We start from the raw sequence: 25,941 nt of genomic DNA, 5'->3' as shown, positions 1-25,941 counted from the left end.
GTTAACATAAAATTTATATCAAAAGATATAAATGGGTGAGAACAGTGATAAAGTAACAGAGTCTAATGATCCTTTTCTTCAAGAATATTTCTTTCTCCCTCCCCCCAAAAATAAAGAAAATCATCTTTAATGCATATACACAAAAAACCTAATATGCTCATTGTCAGCTTCTTTTACCACAGTCCTTAGAAGAAGTTTGTTTAAATGCCCCCAATTTTCTATGGTGTAACTATTATTCTTAAATAGTAGCAACATTAGTAACAATCTAGCGTAGACTAAAAGAGTAAAAGCCGACTGAGAAGAGTAGAAAATATTTCAGGGCAGACTGATGGTTCAAAAATTTGTTAATAATTCAAATTTAATATTTGGTTTTAGGTTAAAAAGTGTGTTGCTTCTTAAAGTTATCCTAGTAGAATAAAGTTTGTGTATAAATGTTAAACAAAAATGGACATAATGAAACTACAAAACATTAACTCATCATCCACAGCTTTCTTAAAAAAATATGTGAAGCTGAACTCATTTTGAACTTTTCGTTAATAAATTAGCACTAATAAAGGGTGGAATCAGTACGTATCAGCACTTAAAAGGCTGACAAAATGAACATCAAATTCTCAGAAATTACATCGCAAGACCAGATATTTAAATTCATTCCTATTCTTCTGGCAGATACCCATTTTAAAGGCTCCTAAGTTCTGCTGGCTTATTGCAATGTCTGATTAAGCACTGTTTAACAAGTGAAAGTCCTCTTACAGCAAGGTAGTTTATAAGTGTTCAATATACTTAAAGAACCAAGAGACTTACAGAAAGACAAAGTGGCTAAACTCCAATCTTCAAAGTTTCTAGAAATCTCAAAGTAACTACAAAGCAACTATCAGTAATCAAAGCGTAGGATAAAGAAAATCCATAAGAAATTTTGGATTTAAATCAAGGTTCTTTTTGTAATTTCCTTTCAGTGCCACACTCATAAATATAAGGAAAAGGTGACATCACTTACATAAAAGAAGGGTAAATGTTGACTAGTTTGAAGAAGGGGGTCTAATTTCTTATGCCCACGCACTTTTTAAAAATTCCAAACTATTTATAAAGCTGGCAAACACATTTGGGTAAAGGTAAGAAACTCAGTTTTCCTACTTACCACCTAAAACCTGAGTTTGGCATCAGTTGTGTCATAGTAAGTCAGGCTTTTCAAAAAAAAAAAAAATTTTAGCTTCCTTGACAACTCTTTCTAATTCTTCTGGGGTTTTCAAACATATGTAATACATGGTTATATGTATGTTCAACTTGCTGGGTGTGATAACTGTATTGCAGGTAAGCAAGAGACTCTTACTGTATGTTGAAATTTTATATCTGAAATATTATAATGTCTGCAACTTCTAGTCATTGTTCGGCAAAAATTTTAAATGTGTATATGTGTGTGTCCATGTGTGCATACGCCTGTGTGTGTGTGTGTGTGTGTGTGTGTGTGTGTGTGTAGAGAATGATAGTGGGGGGGGTGGAAGCAAAATGTTAATGATGGTGAATCTACATGAAGTGTATGTGAGTATTCATTACACTATCCTTGCACCACTACTAAGGTTTGAAAGTTTTCAAAATAAAAGTGGTTATAAATTATAACTCTACTTGACCCATTGTAAGCACTATATGTATTTCCTTAAATTTTTTTTTTGTCTTTCCAAATCTTCTGCTATACCTAAACATAAACAGAATCTCTGACATAATACCCTATTTAGGGCATTGACACTTGTTTCATAATCTGCCACACCTAAAATCTACTTAAGAGAATGGTATCAGTAAGCTATATACTCAACCAAAGAATATTAAAAGTATAATTGTATTAAATAGACTGCTAAACAATGAATTTTTCCTTTAAAGTAGAATTACCACTGAACACTTTCTTACCTTGAAGAGCTTGCAACTTATGGTCATTTGAAGAATTAAGAAATCTGTCCACAATCGTAATTCTGTTCTGGAGGAGTTTCTCAATAAGTTCAAGTCCATCAGGTCCCAGCAGTTCAAACAGCTTATAAGAGGAAAATCAAAACAAACTGTTACCTCAAAATTAATTATTTTTTCAAGTTATTAACACCCTATTCAACACAGCTATGAAGCTAAACTAACACAGAAGAACCTAAAAAGTACTTAGAAAAGAATCGTAAAAAAATAATAACTTAGGAAAGTTACATTGCTTCACGTTGCTAAGGAGCTTTCGGCTTCATAAGGCTATCTGCAATTATATAAGTAAAGAGCATGATCCAACTGTTAAAATAATTATGACTTATATATAAAACTCTAAATCACAGAATAAAAAATTCTGACACTTGGTTTTTTCTTGGTATAACCAAGTGAAATTCTAAAATTAATTTTCTTTTTAACATACCATTCTGGTTTTCCCAAATAGAGTGCAGAGTACCATATTTCTTACAACTTACTAATAAGAGCTATCATTTTAGAGTTAAAAAATCATTAGAATGTTTTAATAAATCAGGACATGCCAAATTTTTAGTGCTTAAAAAACAATTTATTGTATTTTTTTGTTAAAGTGTATTTTTATTATTTTATTAATGCTTAATTAATAAGTATCAATACTTTTCAATGCTTAATATATGTGAAATCTGAAACACAGTACTGCAAGTGCTTTCTGTAACTTTATTAAAAGTTTTTATGCATATCCTACTCTCCTATGCAGAGTGATTGCCAAAGATTAAGTTGATTCCAGAGTCAGAGAACCAGTTTTAGGATTCAGAGACTTTCAATTATATAACTGTATGAAATAACTGTGCCAGAAAGCCTTTAGATTTCCTCATATGTGGTTTGGGGGTATATATATTTTTCCTGTCCAGAAATGTTATACTTCAATTCTACAAGTGAAGATTTTATATTAAACAAATTCTAACTGTTCTTAGAGAATCCACACAAATAAAAATATCATTAAAAGTAGGAATTCATGTTGAGTATATATAAGGCATTAAATATTTAGCAACTATTTTCCTTTTGCTGTTCATTTGACTGACACTATCTAAACACAAGGCCACCTGTCTTCTACCCTGTCCCCAAATGTGGACAGGCCTTATCTTTGGGCAAAACATCCAGGAAAATACTGGTGATCCAATCACTCTCACTCTGGCTGATAGGGCAGTGATTCCACACAAGGACAGGCAAGCCTAGAATTTAGGCTACAGCCTACCCCTTCCATCAAGTACTCAGCTTCTAAAGCAGGGGTGTCACTCAGAAAGAAGCCTTCCATTGTCCCCACTCCTAGCTCCAGAGTTCTGCCTCAGAAATCTTGCCTGAGGGTAGAACCAAGCCATAAAACAGAAAGATCCCAATCTCTTCCAAAGAAACAGACCACATCTGCAACCAGGCCATGAAGTTGAAGCCAAAGGGCCATCTCAGAAACAGCAGAGGTTGTGGTGAACCACAATCAGGAGAAGATTCACAGATTCAACAACTAAGTTACAAGAGAGAACTGAGGGGAGAGACAACTGGGACGACCCTCTTGGGGTGAGACTATATATCAACACTGACCTTTGGAATTATTCCTTCAAAGGGGTCACAAATTTATTGGATTAGTTTATGGAGCAATTTATGTCCCAGGGGCATTTTTGTAAACATCAGAATGGTCAGCTGGGAATTAGTAAAGATCACATGTGGGTTCAAGTCCCGATCTGAACAGCTGAATGGAGTCAGGGGAAGCGTAGAAAAGGGTTGTTTGTGCTAACACTACCTTCATCCCAAAGTGACTATGGGTATACTCGCAGGGGCGGCTCCCTGGGGAAAGACATCAGAAGCTCAACACTGTGGAGTGAGGGTAGGAGGAACTGTTTGCACTAAAATAATCCAGCAGGTCACTAAACAAATAAACAAGCAAATGACAGTAACAAGCCCTGGGGGTGGTAGATAGACTAGATGAAATGGACAAATTCCTAGAAAGACACAAGCTACCAAAACTAACTCAAGACAGACAACCTGAATAGACCTAAAACAAGTGAAAGATTAAATTAATAATCAAAAACCACCCACAAAGAAAAGCCCAGGTCCAGATGGCTTCAATGGTGAATTCTACAAAGCATTTTAAGTTAAAACCAATTCCTCACAAACACTTCCAAAAAACAAGAGGAAAGAATATTTCACAACTCATTTTATGAGGTCAATATTACTCTGACCCCACAACCAGGCAAATAAATATGTCATAAGAAAACTATAGACCAGTATTTCTTAGGAATATGGACACAAAAATCCTCAGTGAAATACAAGCAAACCAGATCAAATCCAGCAATTTATAAAAAGAATTATATACCACGACAATGTGAGACTTATGTCAGGAATATCAGGTTAGTTCAACATAAGACAATCAATTTATATATTATAGCAATAGAATAAAAAGCAAAAATCACAAGATCAGCTTAACAGATGCAGAAGAACCATTTGATAAAACCCAACATCCTCTCATGGTAAAAACATTCAACAAGTTAGGACTAGAAAGGAACTTCTAATACCTGATAAACGGCATCTATGAAAATCCCACAGTTAACATCATACTTAATGGTGAAACACTGGATTAGTTTTCCACTAAGAACAGAAACAAGACAAAAAAGTGTGCATTTGTGACTTGTACTGAACATTGTACTGGAGGTTCAAGTCAGGGCAATTAGGTAAGAAAAAAGAAATGAAAAGCATCCAGATTGAAAAGGAAGAGGTAAAACTATTTCTATTTATAGATCACTATGATCTTCTATGTGGAAAATACTAAAGAATGTACTAAAATACTATTAGAACTAATAAATAAGTAAAGTTTTCAAAAAGTGTGCCAAGACCACTCAGTTAGAAAAGATCAGTCTTTTCAATAAATGATGGGACAACTGGCTAGCCACGTGAAATAAATTGAAGTTGGACCATTATACCATATACAAAAATCAAATCGAAATGGATCAGTGATCTACATTTAACATATAAACTTATAAAACTCTTTACAGAAGTAAGTTTAATGGGCTCAGATTTGGTAAGGGATTCTTAAATATGACACCAACAGCATGAGCAACAAAAGAAAACACAGATAATTTGGACTTCATCAAAATAAGAAACATCTGCTTCAAAGGACACCATCAAGAAAGTGAATAAAACAACTCACAGAATGGGAGAAAATATTTGCAAATCATATATCTGTTAAAGGACTTGTATCCAGAATATATAAAGAATTCTTACTAATAATAAAAAGACAACCAATGAAAAAAATGAGCAAAGGATCTGTCCAAAAGGATTTATCCAAGGAAAATATATAAATGGCCAATGAGCATGTGAAAAGATGCTCAACATCATTCGTCATCAAAGAAATTCAAAGAAGAACCACTGGAACAACTATTTTTTTAATGGAAAATATAAGTGCTGGCAAGAATGTGGAGAAAACTGGAATTCTCATACAGTGCAGGAATACAAAGTTGTGTAGCCATTGTGAAAAACAGTTTTCTGGTTCCTCAGTAAGTTAAACACAGAATTACAATATGAGCCAGCAATTCCATTCCTAGGTATATACCCAGAAGAATTTAAAACATGTGTCCAAAAAAAAACTTGCACAAATAGGGCTATTAACACAGCCAAAAGGTAGAAACAACCCAAATGTCCATCAACTCATGCATGGATAAACAAAATGTGGTATACATCCACACCACAGAATATTACTAAGCCACAAAAAGGAATGAAGTAGGGCTTCCCTGGTGGCACAGTGGTTGAGAATCCGCCTGCCAATGCAGGGGACACAGGTTCAAACCCTGGTCAGGGAAGATCCCACATGCCGCGGAGCAACTAATCCCGTGCGCCACAACTACTGAGCCTGCGCCCTAGAGCCTGTGGGCCACAACTACTGAGCCCATGTGCTGCAACTACTGAAGCCCATGCACCTAGAGCCCGTGCTCCGCAGCAAGAGAAGCCAGAGCAATAAGAAGCACACGCGCTGAAACGAAGAGTAGCCCCTGCTCACCGCAACTAGAGAAAGCCCGCACGCAGCAACAAAGACCCAACACAGACAAAAATAAATAAAATAAATAAATTTATTAAAAAAAAAAAAAGGAATGAAGTAGTGTACAACATGGATGAACCTTCAAAACATTTTGCTAAGTGAAAGAAGCTAGTCACAGAAGGCCACGTATTATGATTCCATTTATGTGAAATGTCCTAAATAAGGATATTTCTAGAGACAGAAAGTAGGCTAGTGGTTGTTTAGGGCTTGGGGGTTGAGAGAAGGGGGCGGGGGGAGTAGGGGAATAATAGCTAAAGGCTTAGGATTTCTTTTTGAGGTTTTGTAAAATGCTCTAAAATTGACTGTGGTGATGGTTGCACATATCTATGAATATACTAAAAAACACTGATTTATATAACATTTTAAGTGGGTGAACTGTGCGGTATGTGAACTATATATCAATGAAGCTATTTTTTAAAACTATGAACCAAAATGACTTAAGATACTAAAAGTAACCAATAAACTGTTGAGGGTTGAAAGATAAAGATTAAATACAATTTTCCTGATAAGCATTTTAAGTGAGTGTTTTGAATTGCTTTTAGACACAAGCCCCATGCTTAAGGTAAGGGTGATATTAAAGAACAAGCAAATTTCATAAAAGATAAATGTAATACATACCTACAAAGCTACTTTCTCCCCCCATACTCCAAACAAATTGTAGTAGGAAATGCTCTCTACATACAGCATGAAATGTCTTTTATATCCTATCAACTTTCAAAGAACATGTTAATTCTTAAACTGAGACCATTTCCTCCATAAGAATGTGATTTATTGTGGCAGTTACCCTTGCATATTTGAAATACAATGTTGACATATGATAAATTAGAGATTCAGAAATTTTTAGTCCAACATAATTTTAGGAAACCACCAATGTATTTGGAAGATAACTTCTAGATAAAACATCTCAGATATAGAATCACAGCACAAAGAGCATGTTATTTCTTAAAAATAATACACCTAAGACCTAGCAAAAGAGACAAGAAGGCTGGTTTTGCTCTGAATAGCAGGACTTCCATAACCCAAAGTGAAGAATCCCCAGCAGAATTCTGAGATCAGCTGCCATCAGATTTAAAGCAATCCCAAATTACGCTTTCCCTAACATTTGCCATTTTCATCTACACTGAGAGCAGGTGCAGTTCTCATTCAAGATTTGCACTACAAACTAATTTGGCACTGAGAGTGACTGTCTGTAAAGGTACAACTGTCTGGATCATTGCTCTATACACTGACACAAGTTCCAGAAGCTATCAAATTGAAAAAAAAAAAGGAGGGAAAAGTTAGCTCTGGGCAGAGAAACAGGCATCAACTACAGAGTTTGGAAAAAACAAAAATGCAGCCCTCAAAACAATAAAAAGGCAAGTTTTACTACTCTGGCTATAAATTAAGGATATCAGATTTAAAGGAAACACAATAGGAATAGACAGGTAATATCCTTTTCCTGGTAGATTTTGCTAAAGCCACTATCATCTATTAAGGAACTTCTCAACAGACAAAGGTGCTCAGGGTTCTCATTGTTATTATAATTCCTTTTTCATTAAATTAAATTATCAAATTAAAGTATTCTTCATTAAAGTAAAAAAATTAACCAACAGACTATGTTCCTGAGATACCAAAAAAAAAATTATCGCAGAACATGCACAGACCTTTTAAACTTTTTTTTTTTTTTTAATTTTTTTGGCCACACTGCACAGCATGTGGGATCTTAGTTCCTCGACCAGGGATCGAACCCAGTCCCTCCATCATGAAAGCACAGAGTCTTAACCACTGGACCACCAGGGAAGTCCCTGAACAGACTAACTTTAAAGCAGCATTACTTCCTTATTTCTTACACTTGTAACAGATGAATGTAGTTTGTGAATCTCTCAGGAAAGGTAACCCCCACTTTCCACTGTATTCTGTGTTATATCATTTTTATTCCAATAGGAACGATGCTCTAATGGATGCTATATCCCCAACACAGTATCAAAATGAATCATAGACATTACATCATCATAAAAGCAAAATATAAAGTAACGAAAACCTTTAAATAATATACCACAGAAAATTATACTATAAATCTTAGGAAAATTGGTAACAAAAAGTTATAATGGGCTTAAGTAAGAACTATAAATCTGTTCAAGAGCTGGGGTATGCAGATATGCTGAGGGTTTGTGAAACCACAGAATAAACATGACAAACATACTTGCATTACAGGTTTACTCAAAGATTTAGAGGCAAAACATTATTTCCAAGTAAAAGGCAATTCTGGTCATGTTAATGTCCTGTTTGAACCCTACTTCTCAGGTTAGTCAAAACATGTTGAACAAAGTATTTAATCACTAAAACAGGCTTTAAAGATAATAAAATTCATATTTATAAAAGGTTTGTCAGTTCCATTCTGTTTCCATCGAGTCAATATTAAAGAATTCATTAAAAGTCAAAAATAAGTCTATCTGAAGTTCCGAAAAGACCTCTTTCAAAAGAGAGACCAACCATTCTCCCTATCAAATAGTCAACGGGCATTCTGAAAAACAGCTAGTGATGCACAGTAGGCATAATATCTTGATGTGAATTAGGTATCCTTTTGGACAATACAGTTAAGTGGATTATGGGATTATTCTCAATATGGAGATCACCCACTAAAGTTGTTCTTTAAAGATTGGTCATGGCGCTGTCTTGTTCAAAATTTTATCAATTATATATATATAAACTAGAAGATATTAAATTAAATTTGTTAAAGGTGTTAATTTAGTTCACGATAGAATCAAAATTTTAAATTTTCTAAATAGTCTGATATAATCTGGCCAGACCTAAGGAGAAGCAATAGAGGTAAATATAAAACCCCACAATTAGGTTTAAAAAACTCACATGTACTTGTACAAGATGAGGAAACCTTATCCCACAAATAAATTCCTAAGAAAAATCCTGAAAGGGTAGGGGGTTGGTTATTTACAGGTTCAATATGAATAAATAATGTAATAAAGGCTAGGGAAAAATTTAATGTAGTAATAGCAATACTGTATCTCCAAAACCCCATTTAGCGTCTCAAAGGATACTACACTGATTGAACCATATTTAGAGGGCTGAGTTCAATTCTAATCTATACTTTTTAAGAAGGTTACAATAAAAAACTAAAGAAAAGAACATGAAAAAGAAAGTAAAAATAAGATATACCTATGCAAACTGTTATTATTATGCATTCTGTCTGAAGGATAGCAGATGTTACTATTATCCATTCTGTTTGAAGGATACTCATTCATAGATCTGATAAAGATAATGAATATTATTCTGGTCCCATCTTCCTGGATCATCCTCCATGCATCACTCCACATTGCTAAATACCCCTTACCCTTCTTGAAACATACTTTTCCTCTGATATCCTTGACACACCATTCTTTTTTTTTAAGTAATTTTATTTTATTTTACTGGAGTTGATTTACAATGCTGTGCCAATCTCTGTGCAGCAAAGTGACTCAGTTATACACATAGAGACATTCTTTTTTTATATTCTTTGCCACTATGGTTTATCACAGGATACTGAGTATAGTTCCCTGTGCTAGACAGTAGGACCTTGTTGTTTATCCATTCTAAATGTAATAGTTTGCATCTACCAACCCCAAACTTGCAGTGTATCCCTCTCCCTCCCCTTCTCCCCCTTGGCAACCACAAGTCTGTTCTCTAGACATGCCATTCTTTTGATATGTATCCTACCACTCCGGCTGGTACATTCCTATCTCTTCTTTAGGCTCCCTTTGACTATTAAATGTTGGAGTTCCTTAAGGTTTAATCCCAGGCTTTCTCTTACTTCCACTCCATGTTCTCTCCTTAGCTGTTCACATGCAAGCCCTCAGCTCCCATTAGCAAGCATATACTGAAAACTCATAAAATCACACATCCTTCCCAGATCTCTACTCTGAGCTTCATTTACCAAATTGTCCGGTTATCATCTTCACTTGGAGGTCTTAAGGCCTCTCGCAATTCCACATACGCCCAAAACCATCTCTTGGTTTTCCACCCACTTCACTCTTTTATAAATATTCTTTATTTCCATGAATGGCATTGCCATCCTTCTAGTTACACAAAAGCCTAAAATGCACCCTTACCACCTCTTTATGCATCACACCCAATCCTACCCCGTCAACCAATTCACTCTTAAGTTCTCTCGATCTCAACTACTAAACAGATTTCAAGCCTTTCTCCTTGTCTGTTTTAAGTTCCCAAACAGTTATTGCCTGTACCATGCAAAGGGCTTCCTAAATGGTTTCTGCACATCTATCCAAAACACATTCCAATCCATTCTCCACATAGCAATGACAGAAGATTTCAGGAAATGTAGGTCTGATCAACGTATGCTACCTTCCCTCCAACCCTTGCCAACAAACTTCCAATTGCTCTCCATTGTTCTCAGGATGAAGTACTGAATTGAACTGAACACAGAACCAGGACCTCAAAACATCACAAAGTGCTAAACTAAGAGTCAAAAATACTGATGTATATTCAATTACATTGCTCTGACTGGAAAGAATTTTAATATCATTAATAAAGTTAAACACTCTTTTTAAAACAGCATCCTTTTTAATTCTCCATTTCTATGTATGTTTTATAATGAGCGTAAGGTATCATAGCATAATTTAAAATTATACTGTATATCATATACAGTTTAAAATTAAATAACTACATTTATATCAGGGATACATGATCAAACGTGGTTAGAAAGTATAATCAAAAAAGTTTGGAGACCAATGCTTTAAAGTATCATTCTGTTATGAAAGTTTTTCACAATGTAAGTTTTCTTATTTGGATATGTCTTATAACCAATATTTATAGTTAATAATAATATTTTTTCTGAAAATGTTCTTACGTGAATAGTGTTTCTGAAAATGGTCAGTGCTTTATAGAATGTAAGGAAATACAGATTAGGTACAGCCCACTGATACCACTGCTGCTCATATTTTCAAAACTTCTGTGTAAGTGCATTCTAAGTCAGCAACTCGGTTTTTACTTTATATGACCCCCTGCCAGTCAACTTAATTTAATAATTTACCAAGCTTATGAACACTAGTAACACACAGCAGTTTAGGTTAGGAGAAAGTCAGTCAGGGCTCAAATCACAAGCCTGCTGCTCATTGGCTTTAGGAGCTTAGACATCTGCTCTGAGTCTCTTTTTCTCATTTGTAGAGTGGGAATAAGAGTACATACATGCCCTTCACAGGGTTGTGATGTGAACTAAATAATGTCTGGAAATATGTGCTAGACAGTAGGATCTTGTCTGTATATATGACACAGTGCCTTGCATATAATAAGTAATTAACATCAGGTATTTAGTATTACCAAAATAAACGAATCATAATCAAATAAGGGAGTAAGAAAAGTACACAAAATAATTTGTATCACGGTGAAAATGATAACGAAACCTAACATTTGTACACTAGTTATGTCCCAGGCAAGTAATTAAGTACTTTACGTCTACAGCAAATATTTTCACAGTCTTCATCTGAAGAAATATTCAGTGAATCTTTGCTAAATATACATACTACTAATGCATTTATCATTTAAAAGCAATCATGATAGAATAATAATTCAAAGAAAATACTATAAAAGTATGTAATAATCAACTATCACTTGTTAGGGAATAAATGAACATACAACAAATATTAACACAAATATCTGACATGCATATTTACTTCAGCTTTTTTTCACAAGAAAGTGTGCTCATGATTGTAAATATGTGCATGCATATATTCTAACTCCAACTTCTGCTAGTAAAATTATTCTTGGTTCAATGGTGAAACTAAATACAATATAGCCTAGTGTTCTATAAAAAGCAGCGATAGATTTGAAACCATTGCTTCAACTAAAACTTTAATCACTGGTTAGATCACAGCTTCCTTAACCTTCCTGACAACCACCAGTATGTCTCCTCCATTTCAGTCTGTTAAATACAAGAACCAGATAAATCTCCCTCACAGTCAGCTTTCACATACACCCATACACTGTAGAAACTACAATGGGGTCATCTCATCTAAGCTCAGTTTGGAAGGGACCTTGGGGGACATCTAAACAAAGCTCTCAAAAAACAATAATTACTGCCAAAGGAGGCAGAAAAACAGGACAGCTGAGAACACGGGCTTGGACTCAGAACTAAGTTTATCAATTTTGTAAATTCCTACTTATATGACTATGGGCAACTTTCTTAAGCTCTCTGCACCTCAGCTTTCCTGTCTGTTAAAAGAAATTAGCATGGTATCTGACAACAGGTGCTCTATACATACTTACTGCTGTTATTGACATTTTTTTTTTTTTTTCTGGCTAATGAACACCCAGCATACTTCCACCAGCAGTAGACTACCTCATAAGGAAACTCATGCCACTACTAGAGGATGCTTAACGTCAAAAAATCCTTCCGTACATTGAGCCCAATCAGACTCACTATAGCTTTCACCTAACACTGGCTGTGCCCTCTGGGGTTACAGAGAATGATCTTAATAATATTTCCACAAGACAGCCCTTCAAAAATTTAAAGATAAGGCCAAGTAAAGTATTAGGCACACTTCACTCGTAAATTCTTTCCTTCCCAGGTAAACATACATCAATTCCTTACTATTAGTCATATAACTTGGTTTCTTGATGATTCTTTATCCAGGTTCGTTTAGAAATCTACCTTTTACTGAGCCTTTTACTTTTAATGGCATCCAAAACTGAGCATAACATTTCAAATATAATTTGATTGGGGCAGATCACAGAGATTAAAACAACTCTGGACTAGACGTTAAACTTTTCTAAACACAGCTTAAATTGGTAACAATATCACACTATTGGCTCAAATTGAATGTGTAGCCAAGCAAAAGGATTCAGTTTTAGTTTTTTTCCACATAAATTCCTAGTAGGCAGATTCCCATATCCTGTACTTTATATAATAATTTTTAAGCCCAAAATTTCAAATAGATCCCTTATAAATTTCATTTTCTTCTTTTTTTTTTGTTTTGGTTTTTTAGTCTTTAGAGATCTTTTTAAATCTGGATTCCGGCAATCTATTACATCAGTAAACACTATCAGTGTTGAACCAGTCCGGAACCCAAGTTCAATAACTGTGCCTTTATACAAATTATTGATTACAGTACTGAGGACAGGACAAAAGTAAAAAACTATAGGATAAAGAATGGGGACCTGATTCCAAATTGGCAATGAACCAATATTTACAATAAGGTTTTTCAATCAACTATTAACTCCATTTAACTGTATTAATCACTGTTGACATTTCTCGATATATCTTGTCTAATTTAGATTCTTCACTATCTAGTATTGTAGCCACTAGTCACACAAGGCTATTTGCATGTCAAGTAATTACGATTAAACAAAATTTGAAATACAATTCCTCAGTTACATTTAACCACGTTTCAAGAGATCAGCAGCCACATGTGGCTAGTGACTACTGTGTTGAAGAGCAAACAAAATATTTCAATCATCACAAAAACACAGCACTGGTCTAGGAGATATTTTGATTGTACTGTAAAACACTGCTTAGATCTAGATAGAATATGTTTACACAGCAAAATCTATCTGTCAAGTTTATCACACTGACCACCAAATTAGGGTTTTTCTAAAAAGCTCATAGTTTACATTAGAGTTTATTTACTCTTTGTGTTGTATATTCTACAAGTTTTGGCAAATGTGTGATGACCACAATGACATGTATCTATCATTACAATATCATACAGAAGAGATTCACTGCCCTAAAAATCCCCTATGCTCCACCAATTCACCCCTTTCTCCCTTCTCCCCAACCCCTGGTAACCACTTATCTTTTGACCATCTCCAAAGTTTTGCCTTTTACAGAATGTCACATAGTTGGAATCATATAGTGTGTACCCTTTTCAGATTGACTTCTTTCACTTAGCAATAATCATTTAAGGTTCTTCTAAGTTTTTTCATGGCTTGCTGGCTCATTTTCTTTTATCACTGAATAATATTCCATCATATGGATATACCACAGTTTATCCATTTCCCTACTGAAGAATATCTTGTTTGCTTTTGCCAGTTGTCTTTATTTTTTATTTCATTAAATTCTGTTTTTTACTCAAATTATCTCATCCATAAAAATATGCAAGCAAGTCCTATACAGAGAAATGCTGAAAGAATATCACTAAATTTCACACTTTTCATTTTTTTTCTTTTCCAAATTTTCTACAATGAACACATACTGTTTAATCAGAAGAGGTTTTATCTTTTTAACAAATAACACAAATCAGGGCTTCCCTGGTGGCACAGTGGTTAAGAATCCGCCTTCCAATGAAGGGGACACGGGTTCGAGCCCTGGTCCAGGAAGATCCCATATGCCACGGAGTAACTAAGCCCACGCACCACAACTACTGAGCCTGCGCTCTAGAGCCCGCGAGCCACAACTACTGAGCCCATGAGCCACAACTACTGAAGCCAGCGCACCTAGAACCCATGCTCCGCAACAAGAGAAGCCACAGCAATGAGAAGCCTGCGCACTGCAACGAAACAGTAGCCCCCGCTCGCCACAACTAGAGAAAGCCCGCGCACAGCAACGAAGACCCAATGCAGCCAAAAATAAATAAATAATTTATTTTTTAAATAAATAAATAAAAATAATACAAACCAGATTCTGATTTACCAAGTTTTTTAACTTTTTGTCCGCTAAGGACACAAAGCATCACTAACTTAATAAATAAAATAGGTTTTGACAAATTGCCATATTTGGAATGAACACAAATTACATAAACCAAAAAAATCCCTTATCATGTAGACAAATCAGCTGATAACTAATAGTACAAGGACCAATAAATAATTTAAACTTTATTTCCTCTACCAAATCTTATTTTTCAAATGAAAAACCTTTTTTTTATCAAGCACAATGTAACCACATAGGAATCACGCTAACATACACAATTTTCTAAAAAGTCTGATCACTGAAAAACTATTTCAGTAATTTTAATAATATAATTATTATTAGTTCATAATAGCAATAAAATAGATGTTTTAACAATTTAATCATTTGAGGTAATAAGCAAATCCCTTATCCTAATATCTAACTGAACTACTTAAGAGATGCAATAAGTGCAGAATGTCCACTATATTCTTTCCAAGTAGAAGAGCCATGGATGGCACTTTGAACTAAGCTGGTTAGGGAAAGGAAGAGCAGCTTACAAACAGAAATGAAAAATTTGCTTGAGCATCTATATGGCCAGATTTACGAAATGGAGCAAGTGGGTAAAGTATTACTCTCCAAGTAAGCTTATTTAATTGTATATCAAAAGAAAACTAACATTTTTCACAGAAAGCAATACCTGTAACTCTTCAAATACACATTTACTATTGTTATGAGATTTATTATGTTTCATGGTAGACTGATAATATGCAAGGAATAATGTTTAGCCTCTTTCCTTATTGGTATAGACAATAAAAATCACATTTATTAGGGGATCTTTCTATTTGGGGGATTTGCAAGACACTTAACTCTCTACACAGAAATTGAATCTCCAGGAATATGATACCACACATCACTTTTTCTGGGTATCAGTTGATACATAAAATGCATAAGCAATGAAGTTATGATAACCAGGTACTCATATAAAACAAGAGACAGGGTTCAAAATAAAGCAAAAAATATATTAGGCTTAATAATAATATAAGTAACAATGAGCTCCTGGTTTGGGTTTTTTTGTTGTTGAAATTATCAAAATACCTGTAGAGTCTATAGTTAACTTATTCTTATTAAAACAATATAACCGTCATGATTAATTTTCCATTGCCTTGAGCAAACTTAAGATTTCAATTTTAACCCTAAGTAGAAAGAATAGCTGAATAAGTGTTTATTGGTCACTGATTCTGACAGCACAATCGACATTCTATATACTGAATTTAGTTATTCTACTATTTTCAAGTTTTAGAGTATTTCTAAATAACAAAACCCTTAAGCAGCTTGTCACAATAAAAATATGATGATCCTATAAGGATAATCACAGTCATTTCTCTTAAAAAAAAATTAAACTAAAATATATTTTACTTTTAAATTTCTTCTTAAAACTATCTTCATAAAACTCCCTTCCCTTTTATGCTTAACATGTGAAGGAGGCTGACTTCTGATAAGAAGTATTAGCGATTAAGATGAAAAAGAAGGTATGGCACAAAATTCACACTTGAATGCACCTCTTCTGGTAAAACTGAAAAAGAGAAAAACCTAAAAGACACTTCAAACTTAAAAAGAAGAAAAATATCTCCCTGGACCAGAAATTGAGCCAAAAAAAGTAAAACACCGAGTAGGGCTAAAGTAACAAGCTGAGCTCCAGTTCTAGACAGCAAGGCCAGGAGTCTGGCTCCTGTGAGATAACCTAGATGAAAAGTGCTCTTTGGGGACTTCCCTGGCAGTCCAATGGTTAAGACTTCACGATTCCACCACAGGGGGCGCGGGTTCAATCCTTGGTAGGGGAACTAAGATCCCACATGCTGCGGCATGGCCAAAATGTAACAAAAAAAAAAAAAAAAAAAATGTGCTCCTTGTAAACAATGTGCAAAGCAGAACAAGGCTTAGCTGAGGCCAGAGCCTGGGCATGGGGTTCCCCTGTTTATGAGAAGGGGCTGGAAAGAACTACTACCAAAATGAGACTTGGGGCCACAACTCTATAGCAATCTAAGATGGGGAGGAGGGGGAATGTGGAGGGAAGAAGCTACAAATCAACATCACCATCAGCATAATTAAAATTCTAAATCATATGAAGAAATCTTAAACTAAAAATGACAGTCAACAAAATCAACAATGGAACTTAAGTTCACTCCAGAAGAAGGTAATATGGAACAATGTGATAAAGACTTTCAAATAAATACTATTTATTTATTTGTGATAAAGACTTTCAAATAAATACTGTTTCAAATACTATTACAAAGCTCCAAGAGGTAACAAAGCAGTTGTCTTCATTAAAAGAATTTATGGGGGCTTCCTTGGTGGCGCGGTGGTTAAGAATCTGCCTGCCAGTGCAAGGGACACGGGTTCGAGCCCTGGCCCGGGAAGATCCCACATGCCGCGGAGCAACTAAGCCCGTGCGCCACAACTACTGAGCCTGAGCTCTAGAGCCCGCAAGCCACAACTACTGAGCCCACATGCCACAACTACTGAAGCTTGCGCGCCTAGAGCCTGTGCTCTGCAACAAGAGAAGCCACGACAATGAGAAGCCCGCGCACCGCAACGAAGAGTGACCTCCACTCACCACAACTAGAGAAAGCCTGCACACAGCAATGAAGACCCAACACAGCCAAAAATAAAAAGAAATAAAGAAATAAATAAATAAGCAAGCTATAAGGATATATTGTACAACACAGGGAATATAGCCAATATTTAAAAAAAAAAAAAAAAAGAATTTATGAAACAAAACAAAAGAGGGTATATTGGAACATTCTATCCTTTTTGCTCAATTTTTCTGTAAACTTAAGGCTGCTATTTAAAAAGTTTATTAATTAAAAAAAAGATGATAAATGATTAAAGGAAAAAAGAATTTTAAATCATTATCAATCAAGGTGATTATTCTCCTACTGCTGATAAATATTTGTAAAGTTAAATGATCATACACTTGTGGTTTAAACAAAAACTACCTAGTAAAACATAAAAAAGATGCCTAACAAATCTTTGTGAAGAAAATAAGTAAGTAATGAAAAGAGGTAATTAATGATCAATATGAGGTCATTTTCTATCAGCATTAGTTATCAGGTCATAAAATATACATCTCTTTTAACATTCTCATTGGAATCTACTTTATTTTTCAGATACTATAAACGTCCTTGATGTCACTTTATATTTTTAGAGTATTTCAAATGTTATCATCATTATTACTGATTGCGTAAGAAAACAAGTAGTTATAAACATTAAAATTTTTAAAGAAGAAACCCATTTCCACCGTGAAAACAAATACATCTGCTATAACTGGATGTAACTACAAGGACATCAGGCTTGTCCCAACTCCTTTGTATCTAAAGATTGGGAAACTGCCAGATGTCTTATTATTTAAAACTAATACCTGTGATATGAATAAAAGCTAAAACATATGTGGGGAAAAAAAAATAAAGAGAAGAACAACAAAATTAAAAGCTGGTTCTCTGAAAATAAACATTCCTCTATCAAAAATTAGAAAGTAGAGAACAGACAGAAATACAGGGGCAACATAACCAAAAGCTAGTGTAAAAAAAAAATTTTTTTAAATAAGAAAACATTATGAATAACTTTAGAGCAAAAAGCTTGAATACTTGGCTAGTGAAATAGCTAATTTCATAGAAAAATATAATTATCAAATTTGATTTAAGAAGAAATAGAAAATTTGAATAAACCAACAACGACTGGAAAATCTGAATTGCTAATTAATGTCTGCCCTACAAAAAGACACCAGGCAACATAGTTTTAGAAGCATACTTGCTTCAAACTTTCATGAAAGAAATAATCGCTTTCTTATAGAAACCTTTCAAAAAACAGATAAAGAAAGCTCCAGAAGTTTATTTTATGAAGTCAGAATAACCTTAGGTATTAGTATTAAAACAGGGTAATTTACAAATTCTCTACTCAGGCTGGGATTCTAAGAATAGTAGAAGGATTGGAAAACCATGTGATGCACCAGTGACTATCCAATAAAGCCCCAAGAAAAAGAGGAGGCATTCTGCATCTCATAAATTAAACTAAGGCAAATCCATGTATTTCCTTTCTTAATTACAAAGGGAGGCATTTTAAAACTTAGAGTTGTATCTACACCTCTACTGTATAAACAGCATACATTATACACTGTAGTAAACATGGTATCCAAAGAAAAACTATACTCAATTTAGGGAATGTCTTCCTTTGAGATAACAAGCAATTTTAGATTAGCACATGAAATGGTGTGCATATTGAAAACAAAGAATAATGAAGTATGATAAAAGAAAATGTTAACTGAGTAATTCTGAAAAAAGTTTTGAATTAACAGTCCATATGGAACTCAGTGTCAGAATAATTACATAAAGCAGAGTATGTTATTTATAACATTGTAAATTATTCTTAGTTTGGTTTGTGGCATAAAAAATTATTAAGTATTCATACATTCCAAAATAAAGTCTTAAACAACAAAAGAAAATGACCGTGAAAATTAGGACAGCATTTATTTAGCATTTATTTATCTCTCAAGAAAAATGTGCTATGCAAATTGTTGTTGCACTGCAGAGAATCAGATAAATTATATTTTCAGAAAAACTAATGTTCATTATTTACAGGTAATTAATCTAACACAACAACTTAACAAAGCTAAAACCAAGGTCACTTACCACTTAGTTAAAACTACTTGGAATGTAAATACTATTTATTCCTCACATACTATAATTAATTAGATGTATAGTAAGTAAGGTTAAAGCTAGGTACCATTGTATATTTAAAAGCTTACTTTACATTTTCATGCACACGGCAAATTGATAGCTTCCTTGATTCTTAAAAACAAAATATGCTGATTTTTAATTGCCTTAGTGAAAACAAATTTACAGCCATCATATGTATGTATGTGCGTATGTGCACATGTACATATAAAGCTGAACAAATAATGTATTAAATTTTAAATATTTTAAAAATGCTTACAGCAATTTCTAAATCTCATAGGCATACTTATATATGTTTATCAACTGGATAAACATTATCCAGAATGTTTTTTACTCATCTCAAACACTATTAAAACACAGAAATTTATTCTTTATTCTAATAAACTGTATTTATCTTATTTCTTTCCCATATCGAAACATTACAGATATTTCTCAACTTATAAAATCCATATGCTCTTCCAAATTAGTCATAACATTCATTATATAAAACATAATTTTCATGCCCATTCTCCTTTTAAATATACGTATGAAAATTCCAAGAGGAGACTTAAGAAAGCAAGATAATGGGAGTGGGTTGATTGAACTTTGTTACCTTTCCTTTTTGTCTCCCAAAACCTAAGAGTACTTGACACACAGCTGAGAATGAATGAATAAACGAGTGAATGAACAGTGCCAAACAGAGAAGAATAAGACTAAATGTACGAAATTTGGTAAAAGGTCTTACTCCTTGAACAACCATTCCAACTATAAGCAAAACAGTTTGGAATCTGTTACTGCCACAAATTGGAAACAAGCAAGTATTTTTAAGTCCTCATTGTGAGTTTAAGTTAACATATTAATAATACCTTTTCGGGACTTCCCAGGTGGCGCAGTGGTTAACAATCTGCCTGCCAAGGCAGGGGACACGGGTTCGAGCCCTGGTCCGCGAAGATCCCACATGCCCCAGAGCAACTAAGCCCATGCGCCACAACTACTGAGCCTGCTCTCTAGAGCCCGCGAGCTGCAACTACTGAGCCCGCATGCCACAAATACAGAAGCCCGCACGCCTAGAGCCCTGCTCTGCAACTAGAGAAGCCACCGCAATGAGAAGCCCTCACATTGCAACGAAGAGTAGCCCCCGCTCACTGCAACTAGAGAAAGCTGCTGAACTAGATCTTCTGTCTATAATTAACAGTGTTCCTGGTTACAAGTATATGAACTTATATTTATCTATTTTATCATGTCATATTCAGCTCATCATTCTAACAATTTGAGCCACAAAGAAGGAGATAAAAGCGACATTCAAACAAGATAAATAAAAAAATACAGCCAGTGCTTTCCCAATATAGACCATAAAACTTAAGAGACCTGTTACAGCAGGTAACACTTCAACCATCTTGACCTTTCCTAAATTTTACATTCAGCTAAAAGTAGAACATGAATTTTCCTCATGAAAATTTCATCCCTTAAAAAGTAAAAGTAGGAATGAATAACCTAAAATGGCAGACAATGTGGAAGTAATAAGAACCTTGGGAGAAAATGGCTAGATCACTTTAGAGTATGCAATATGGACATATTCAGATATGTACCTACAAATTAAATACAAAGATACATCTGATCCAAATAACATTCTGACTAAAACCAGTGAGACTAAAAAGAAAAAAGTTCAAAAAAGATGGGAGGTTCAATCATGTCTTTGGAATCACCTTTCTAAGCATAATACCAAAAAAAGATTCCTAAATGAAAAGATGAATAGATTTGCCTAGTTGTACACTCAAAACATCACAAAAAAAATCTTTTAATCTCATTATAAATTCTCTTATAAATTATAAAGAGTAATTGAACTTCATCAAATGAAAAATTGGCAATTCTCACTAGAAAGCAGTAAGCGGCCTATAAATATATGGGGAAAAAAATCTTTAACCTCAGTAGTAATAAGAAATGTAATTAAAACAGTGAGATATAATTACCTCCTTAATAAACAGGGTTGGCAAGGATGTAAGTACAAGGATACTCTTATACGCTATAGGCAGAAATGTACACTGGTAGATTCTTTCAGGAAAGAATTTTGTCAGTACTTTTGGATGCAAAATTTTCAGTACTAGTAATATATTCAAGGGAAAAATATGTATTAGCAAATATTTAGCATAAGAGTTTTTATTGCAGTTATTTATAATAGGGAAAAGCTAGATTTAACTTAAATCTTCAATAGCAGAGTATTAATTTAATAAACTAGGATATGATGATAAATGTATACTATGCAGCCATTAAAAGTTATTATACATTAACCAAATCACCATGTTATATATCTGAAACTAATCACATTGTAAATCAACTATACTTCAACTAAAAAAAAATATAATAGATAATATATTGCATGTTTTATTGTCATAAAAACATGCATAGAAGTGTTAAGTAACAAAAAAGCATTACATATACTATAAGACCCATTTTCTTAAGTATTCATATTTTTAAAAATATATACTCTAAAATATTTGCAGTGGCCATCACTAGATAGTAGTGAGAATCTTACAGATGATTTCGTTCCTACATTTTATGTTCTAAATGTTCTACACTGATACTTTGTTTTAAATTAGAAAAAAAAGTTGTGCAAAGAACAGTTGGCATTAAAAAATGAAATGGCATAAAAGACTAGAATTTCCACCACAATCCTGAAAAAAACAAGAGAAAAAAATTGGATTTTAATAAAACACTATGGCTATGCAGTAACTATAAACTGAAAAATATTAGAGGGACATGAGAGACAATATGGTAGCAAAATCACAATAAAAACTAACATAATTACATATATGTTTTTAAAACCTATTATAGTAGTATCTGTAAGGTTAAACCTCTAAAAATATCTAGGCACATAAAAACGAGAGAAATAACAAAGAGAGTTCTTTTACCAAGCTTGAAGCAAGGAAATAAAATCAGGACATATGTTCTTCCCTGGGGAAGATGGGAGAAGCAAGTCCATTCTCACTTTGCATGCATCTTCTCCTACAGAGAATATTAGCTTAAGACAGGAAAGAGCAGAACAAATACCATAAATATTGAATGCTACCCATGGAGAAATATTGAGTTCTACCTTATGGAGAAAGTAGTAAGGAATCACCTAACTTCTTCAAATAAATAAGTTCAGGTGTTCAGACCTTGATGAATCATATGCCAAGGTTCAAGAACTGCTTACAGAGTTGAGGTCAGAGTCATTGCTATCTCTGAGAAATAACAAAGGAAAACAGAAGTGCCAGATGAAGGCAAAATTCCCCAATTTAAAAAAGAAATGATAAAAATGATGGGTTGTGAAAATTATTTAACCCAAATATCAACACATGGAAATGTAACAGAAGAACAGAATTCACAAGTAAAATCATGGCAAAATAGTCTTAATTCTTTTTCTTATGAGATTATTAGGTTACTTGTTCTTAGATTGGATAAGCAACTGAAAGTTTGATATATTTGAAGACAAGATGATGAAAGCATTCTACAGGTCAATACTGTTAGATCTATGGAGCACTGAACAACTGTACACAGATTGTGTTGATATAATGGATTAATGTTAATGTAGAGGAAAACTGAAGGAGTTTTACACTTAAAAAAAAAAAGCTAAGGGAGGGAAAAATTTAACTGCCATCACATGTCTAAAACACAGTCATATAAAAGAGTAGACATCTACAACTTTACTGCCCCTGTACAGATACAAGATTAAATGGCAGACGTAATAGGAGCAGTTATCAGTCAGCAAAACAAGTAAGTTACATGAGGACTACTCAAGCAAGGGATAAGATGCCTTTTGAAAAAAAGAAATTCTTCATTAGAGTAAGTAGCCCTTATTATATGGGCACCAACTTGGATAGAATGCTAGACACACAAATAATACATTGGGTGGGGGAATTCTACGATTCTAAATATTCTCTAAGTATAATTTTACCCAATGGTAGCTCTCTATTCAGACTCTGGGCAGGGGAAGGGCTCTTATTATTTGGTGGAAAGACGACAGAAAAAGCAGCACATATTTTGTCTTCACAGTTGAAGAGACATTATTTTAATGTCAACCTGGTTAATGTTGGTGTCCTTACATTCTAGCAGGGCTAAGACTACCAGAAAGAATGTACAATACCTAATAGATATAAAACCTTTTCATGAAACATTAATGTTAATCATTCAGCATGATAATATTAGATTTCCTACTCTGGGTACCAAAAACATCACGACAGCCTCCTTATCAAACTGTAGTATATACATTAAATCAGTGATTCTCAAAGTCTGGTCTAGAATCTCCAGGATCCTTTCAGGAGGTCCATGAAGCCAAAACTATTTTCATAGTAACATTAAAATAGTATTCTCCTCGCTCATCCTCATCCTCCCACGAGTATAAAGTGAGTGGAGATTTCCAGAGGCTACATAATGTAGAGAATTATGAAGAATGCAGAACAGACTGCATGCAGAAGCACATATGGGAATCTAGCTTTCTTATATTAAGCTAGACATTGAATTGATTTGAAAAAATGTCATACAATGCCATTCTTCATACTATATTTTTTATTTTAGAAAAGTTACTTTTCATAAAAATGGTACTTATATTAATGTAACAGATTTAGTGTTATTAGTATTAATGTAATAGATTTAGCTACTTATATTAATGCAATAGATTTAGTATTATTTTATATATTTAGTATTATTTTAATAAATACAATATTTAATAATATATTAAAATTTTTGTTTTAATTTTTAATACAGTAAATATCAATAGAACATATTGATAAACAACATAAGGAAAACTCTATGAGATCCTCTGTAATTTTTAAGAGCATAAAGGAGTTTTGAGAACAAAGTTTGGGAACTACTGTATTAAACCATGCTAATTACTCTACATCAAAATTTCAAAGGATGCTGGAATCATCTATAATGCAAATAAGTACTAAAAAAATAGTTTTCCCTCAGAAGACATTCTAACCAAGTAAGTCCTAATTTTTAAGATCAGGCACATATCTGGAACAGGGCTAGGTTCAGGACTGAACTCACATGGGTCAATAACACCATCTGCATAGAGTCAAGAAATAATGCTAATAGCAAATGTAAAATTAGAAATGTTATAAAGAATTACAGCTGTACAACCATGAACTATGATAATATCAATAACTCAAAATTCACTTTTCCAAAGAACTTGTTACACAACTCTATCAATATTTACATCAATATTAATAACTGCTAATAGCATTTAATATTGAAATAATACCAAGAGATATGTATATTCCATCTCCAATATTCCCAAGTATTTTTCTATTAACACCTTTTCTATTTTACCAAAGACTTTTAAAATCAGAACTCACTTCAAAAACTGAATTCAAAAGATTTTCCTTAGAATAGTGAGACTTAAAAAAGCAAAACAGAAAAAAAAAATAGCAGTAAAAATAATAATTCTCTGAATTAAGACCCAGCCTTCAAGCATCATTTTATTAATTACTTGAAACATCTATATATAACAAGGCATAGATAAAAATTTATTTACTGATCTATCAGGTATACACTCTAATAAAACTTTGATATATGGAAATAGCTAATTCCCTAAATTAATTCTCCTCTGGCGGGGGGTGGGGGGGAGGCTAGATTTTTTTCTACATTCCTGATACTCCATGTGACTTTAAAATTCTTAATTTCAGTAATAACAACAATAACAAAAATAATCACAGCTACCATGTAATGAGTACTTATTAAATGCCACTTATCATCTCACACATGGTATCTCATTTAAGGCTTATACCAATTCTATAATCTACACATTCTTTTTATCCTGAGAGAACCCAGCAAAAAAAGTCTCTAGGGGATTCAATTACCTGAACTCTCACTACCAAAATGTGGGAAAGACTTCTGATTTCAGTCTCTGCCCTTTCTACAACAATATGCCACCTCTCTTAATCCTTCATCAAATATGTTATTCATCCAGTATTAAAACTGGGCTGACATTATTTTAAATTTATATCAGATAATGAATATAATGCCATTAATTGAGAGCAAAACTGAACTTTTCATGTAACGGTAAGAGTAATTCATCATTTTGAATAACATAACCAAATGGTGGCATAGAAAGGAATTAAAATAATGTTTCCTTTGTGTGATATAAAAAACTTATAAAGACACAATTCTTTATTGAACAAGTAGTATAAAACAGTCCAATTACTTCTAGATCAGTCTGTTTTTCAAAGCTTACTCTTTCAATCATAGAAACTAGTCAAAAATATTTTTCTAAATCAGTAAGTCATTCAGTATATAGATAAAATTTCTAATGTTTTGAAGTTTATTATATTTTCATCAAAGAACTCATAGAAATATATAATGCTATACAAATGTAAACAGTTATTACTAGATTAACCATATAATTTATCATTCAAACCTATATACTTTTTGAAGAAGAGACACTACTAATTATTACAATGTAACAACAGGTTTAACCAGAACTGTCCCAGTAACCGGGACTTGTGGACACCCTAACTATTGCCCTAGACTCTTCTGCTATTCATTACACCCACAGTCCTCCTACAACTACGTAGTGGAAAGATACACATGCCTACTATGTAAAACCATTTGGCTACACATTTGACCACTGTAGCACAATATTAAAG

General features: G+C 33.6%; 1 protein-coding gene across 2 annotated transcripts in view; it reads right to left on the bottom strand.

Moving 5' to 3' along the window:
* Nucleotides 1-25,941, bottom strand: part of ASCC3 (activating signal cointegrator 1 complex subunit 3) — a 338,689-nt gene that overhangs the window by 269,495 nt on the left and 43,253 nt on the right. For both annotated transcript variants that reach the window (XM_068551389.1, XM_068551390.1), the window contains one exon: nt 1,900-2,020. In XM_068551389.1, the coding sequence (XP_068407490.1) occupies nt 1,900-2,020 (121 nt within the window). The remainder of the gene's footprint in view (nt 1-1,899; nt 2,021-25,941) is intronic.

Source organism: Eschrichtius robustus, chromosome 9 (genome assembly GCF_028021215.1).
Source record: "Eschrichtius robustus isolate mEscRob2 chromosome 9, mEscRob2.pri, whole genome shotgun sequence".
Lineage (NCBI taxonomy): Eukaryota > Metazoa > Chordata > Mammalia > Artiodactyla > Eschrichtiidae > Eschrichtius > Eschrichtius robustus.
The sequence above is the reverse complement of the archived record's forward strand: the minus strand, read 5'-3'. Positions and strand labels throughout refer to the sequence as shown.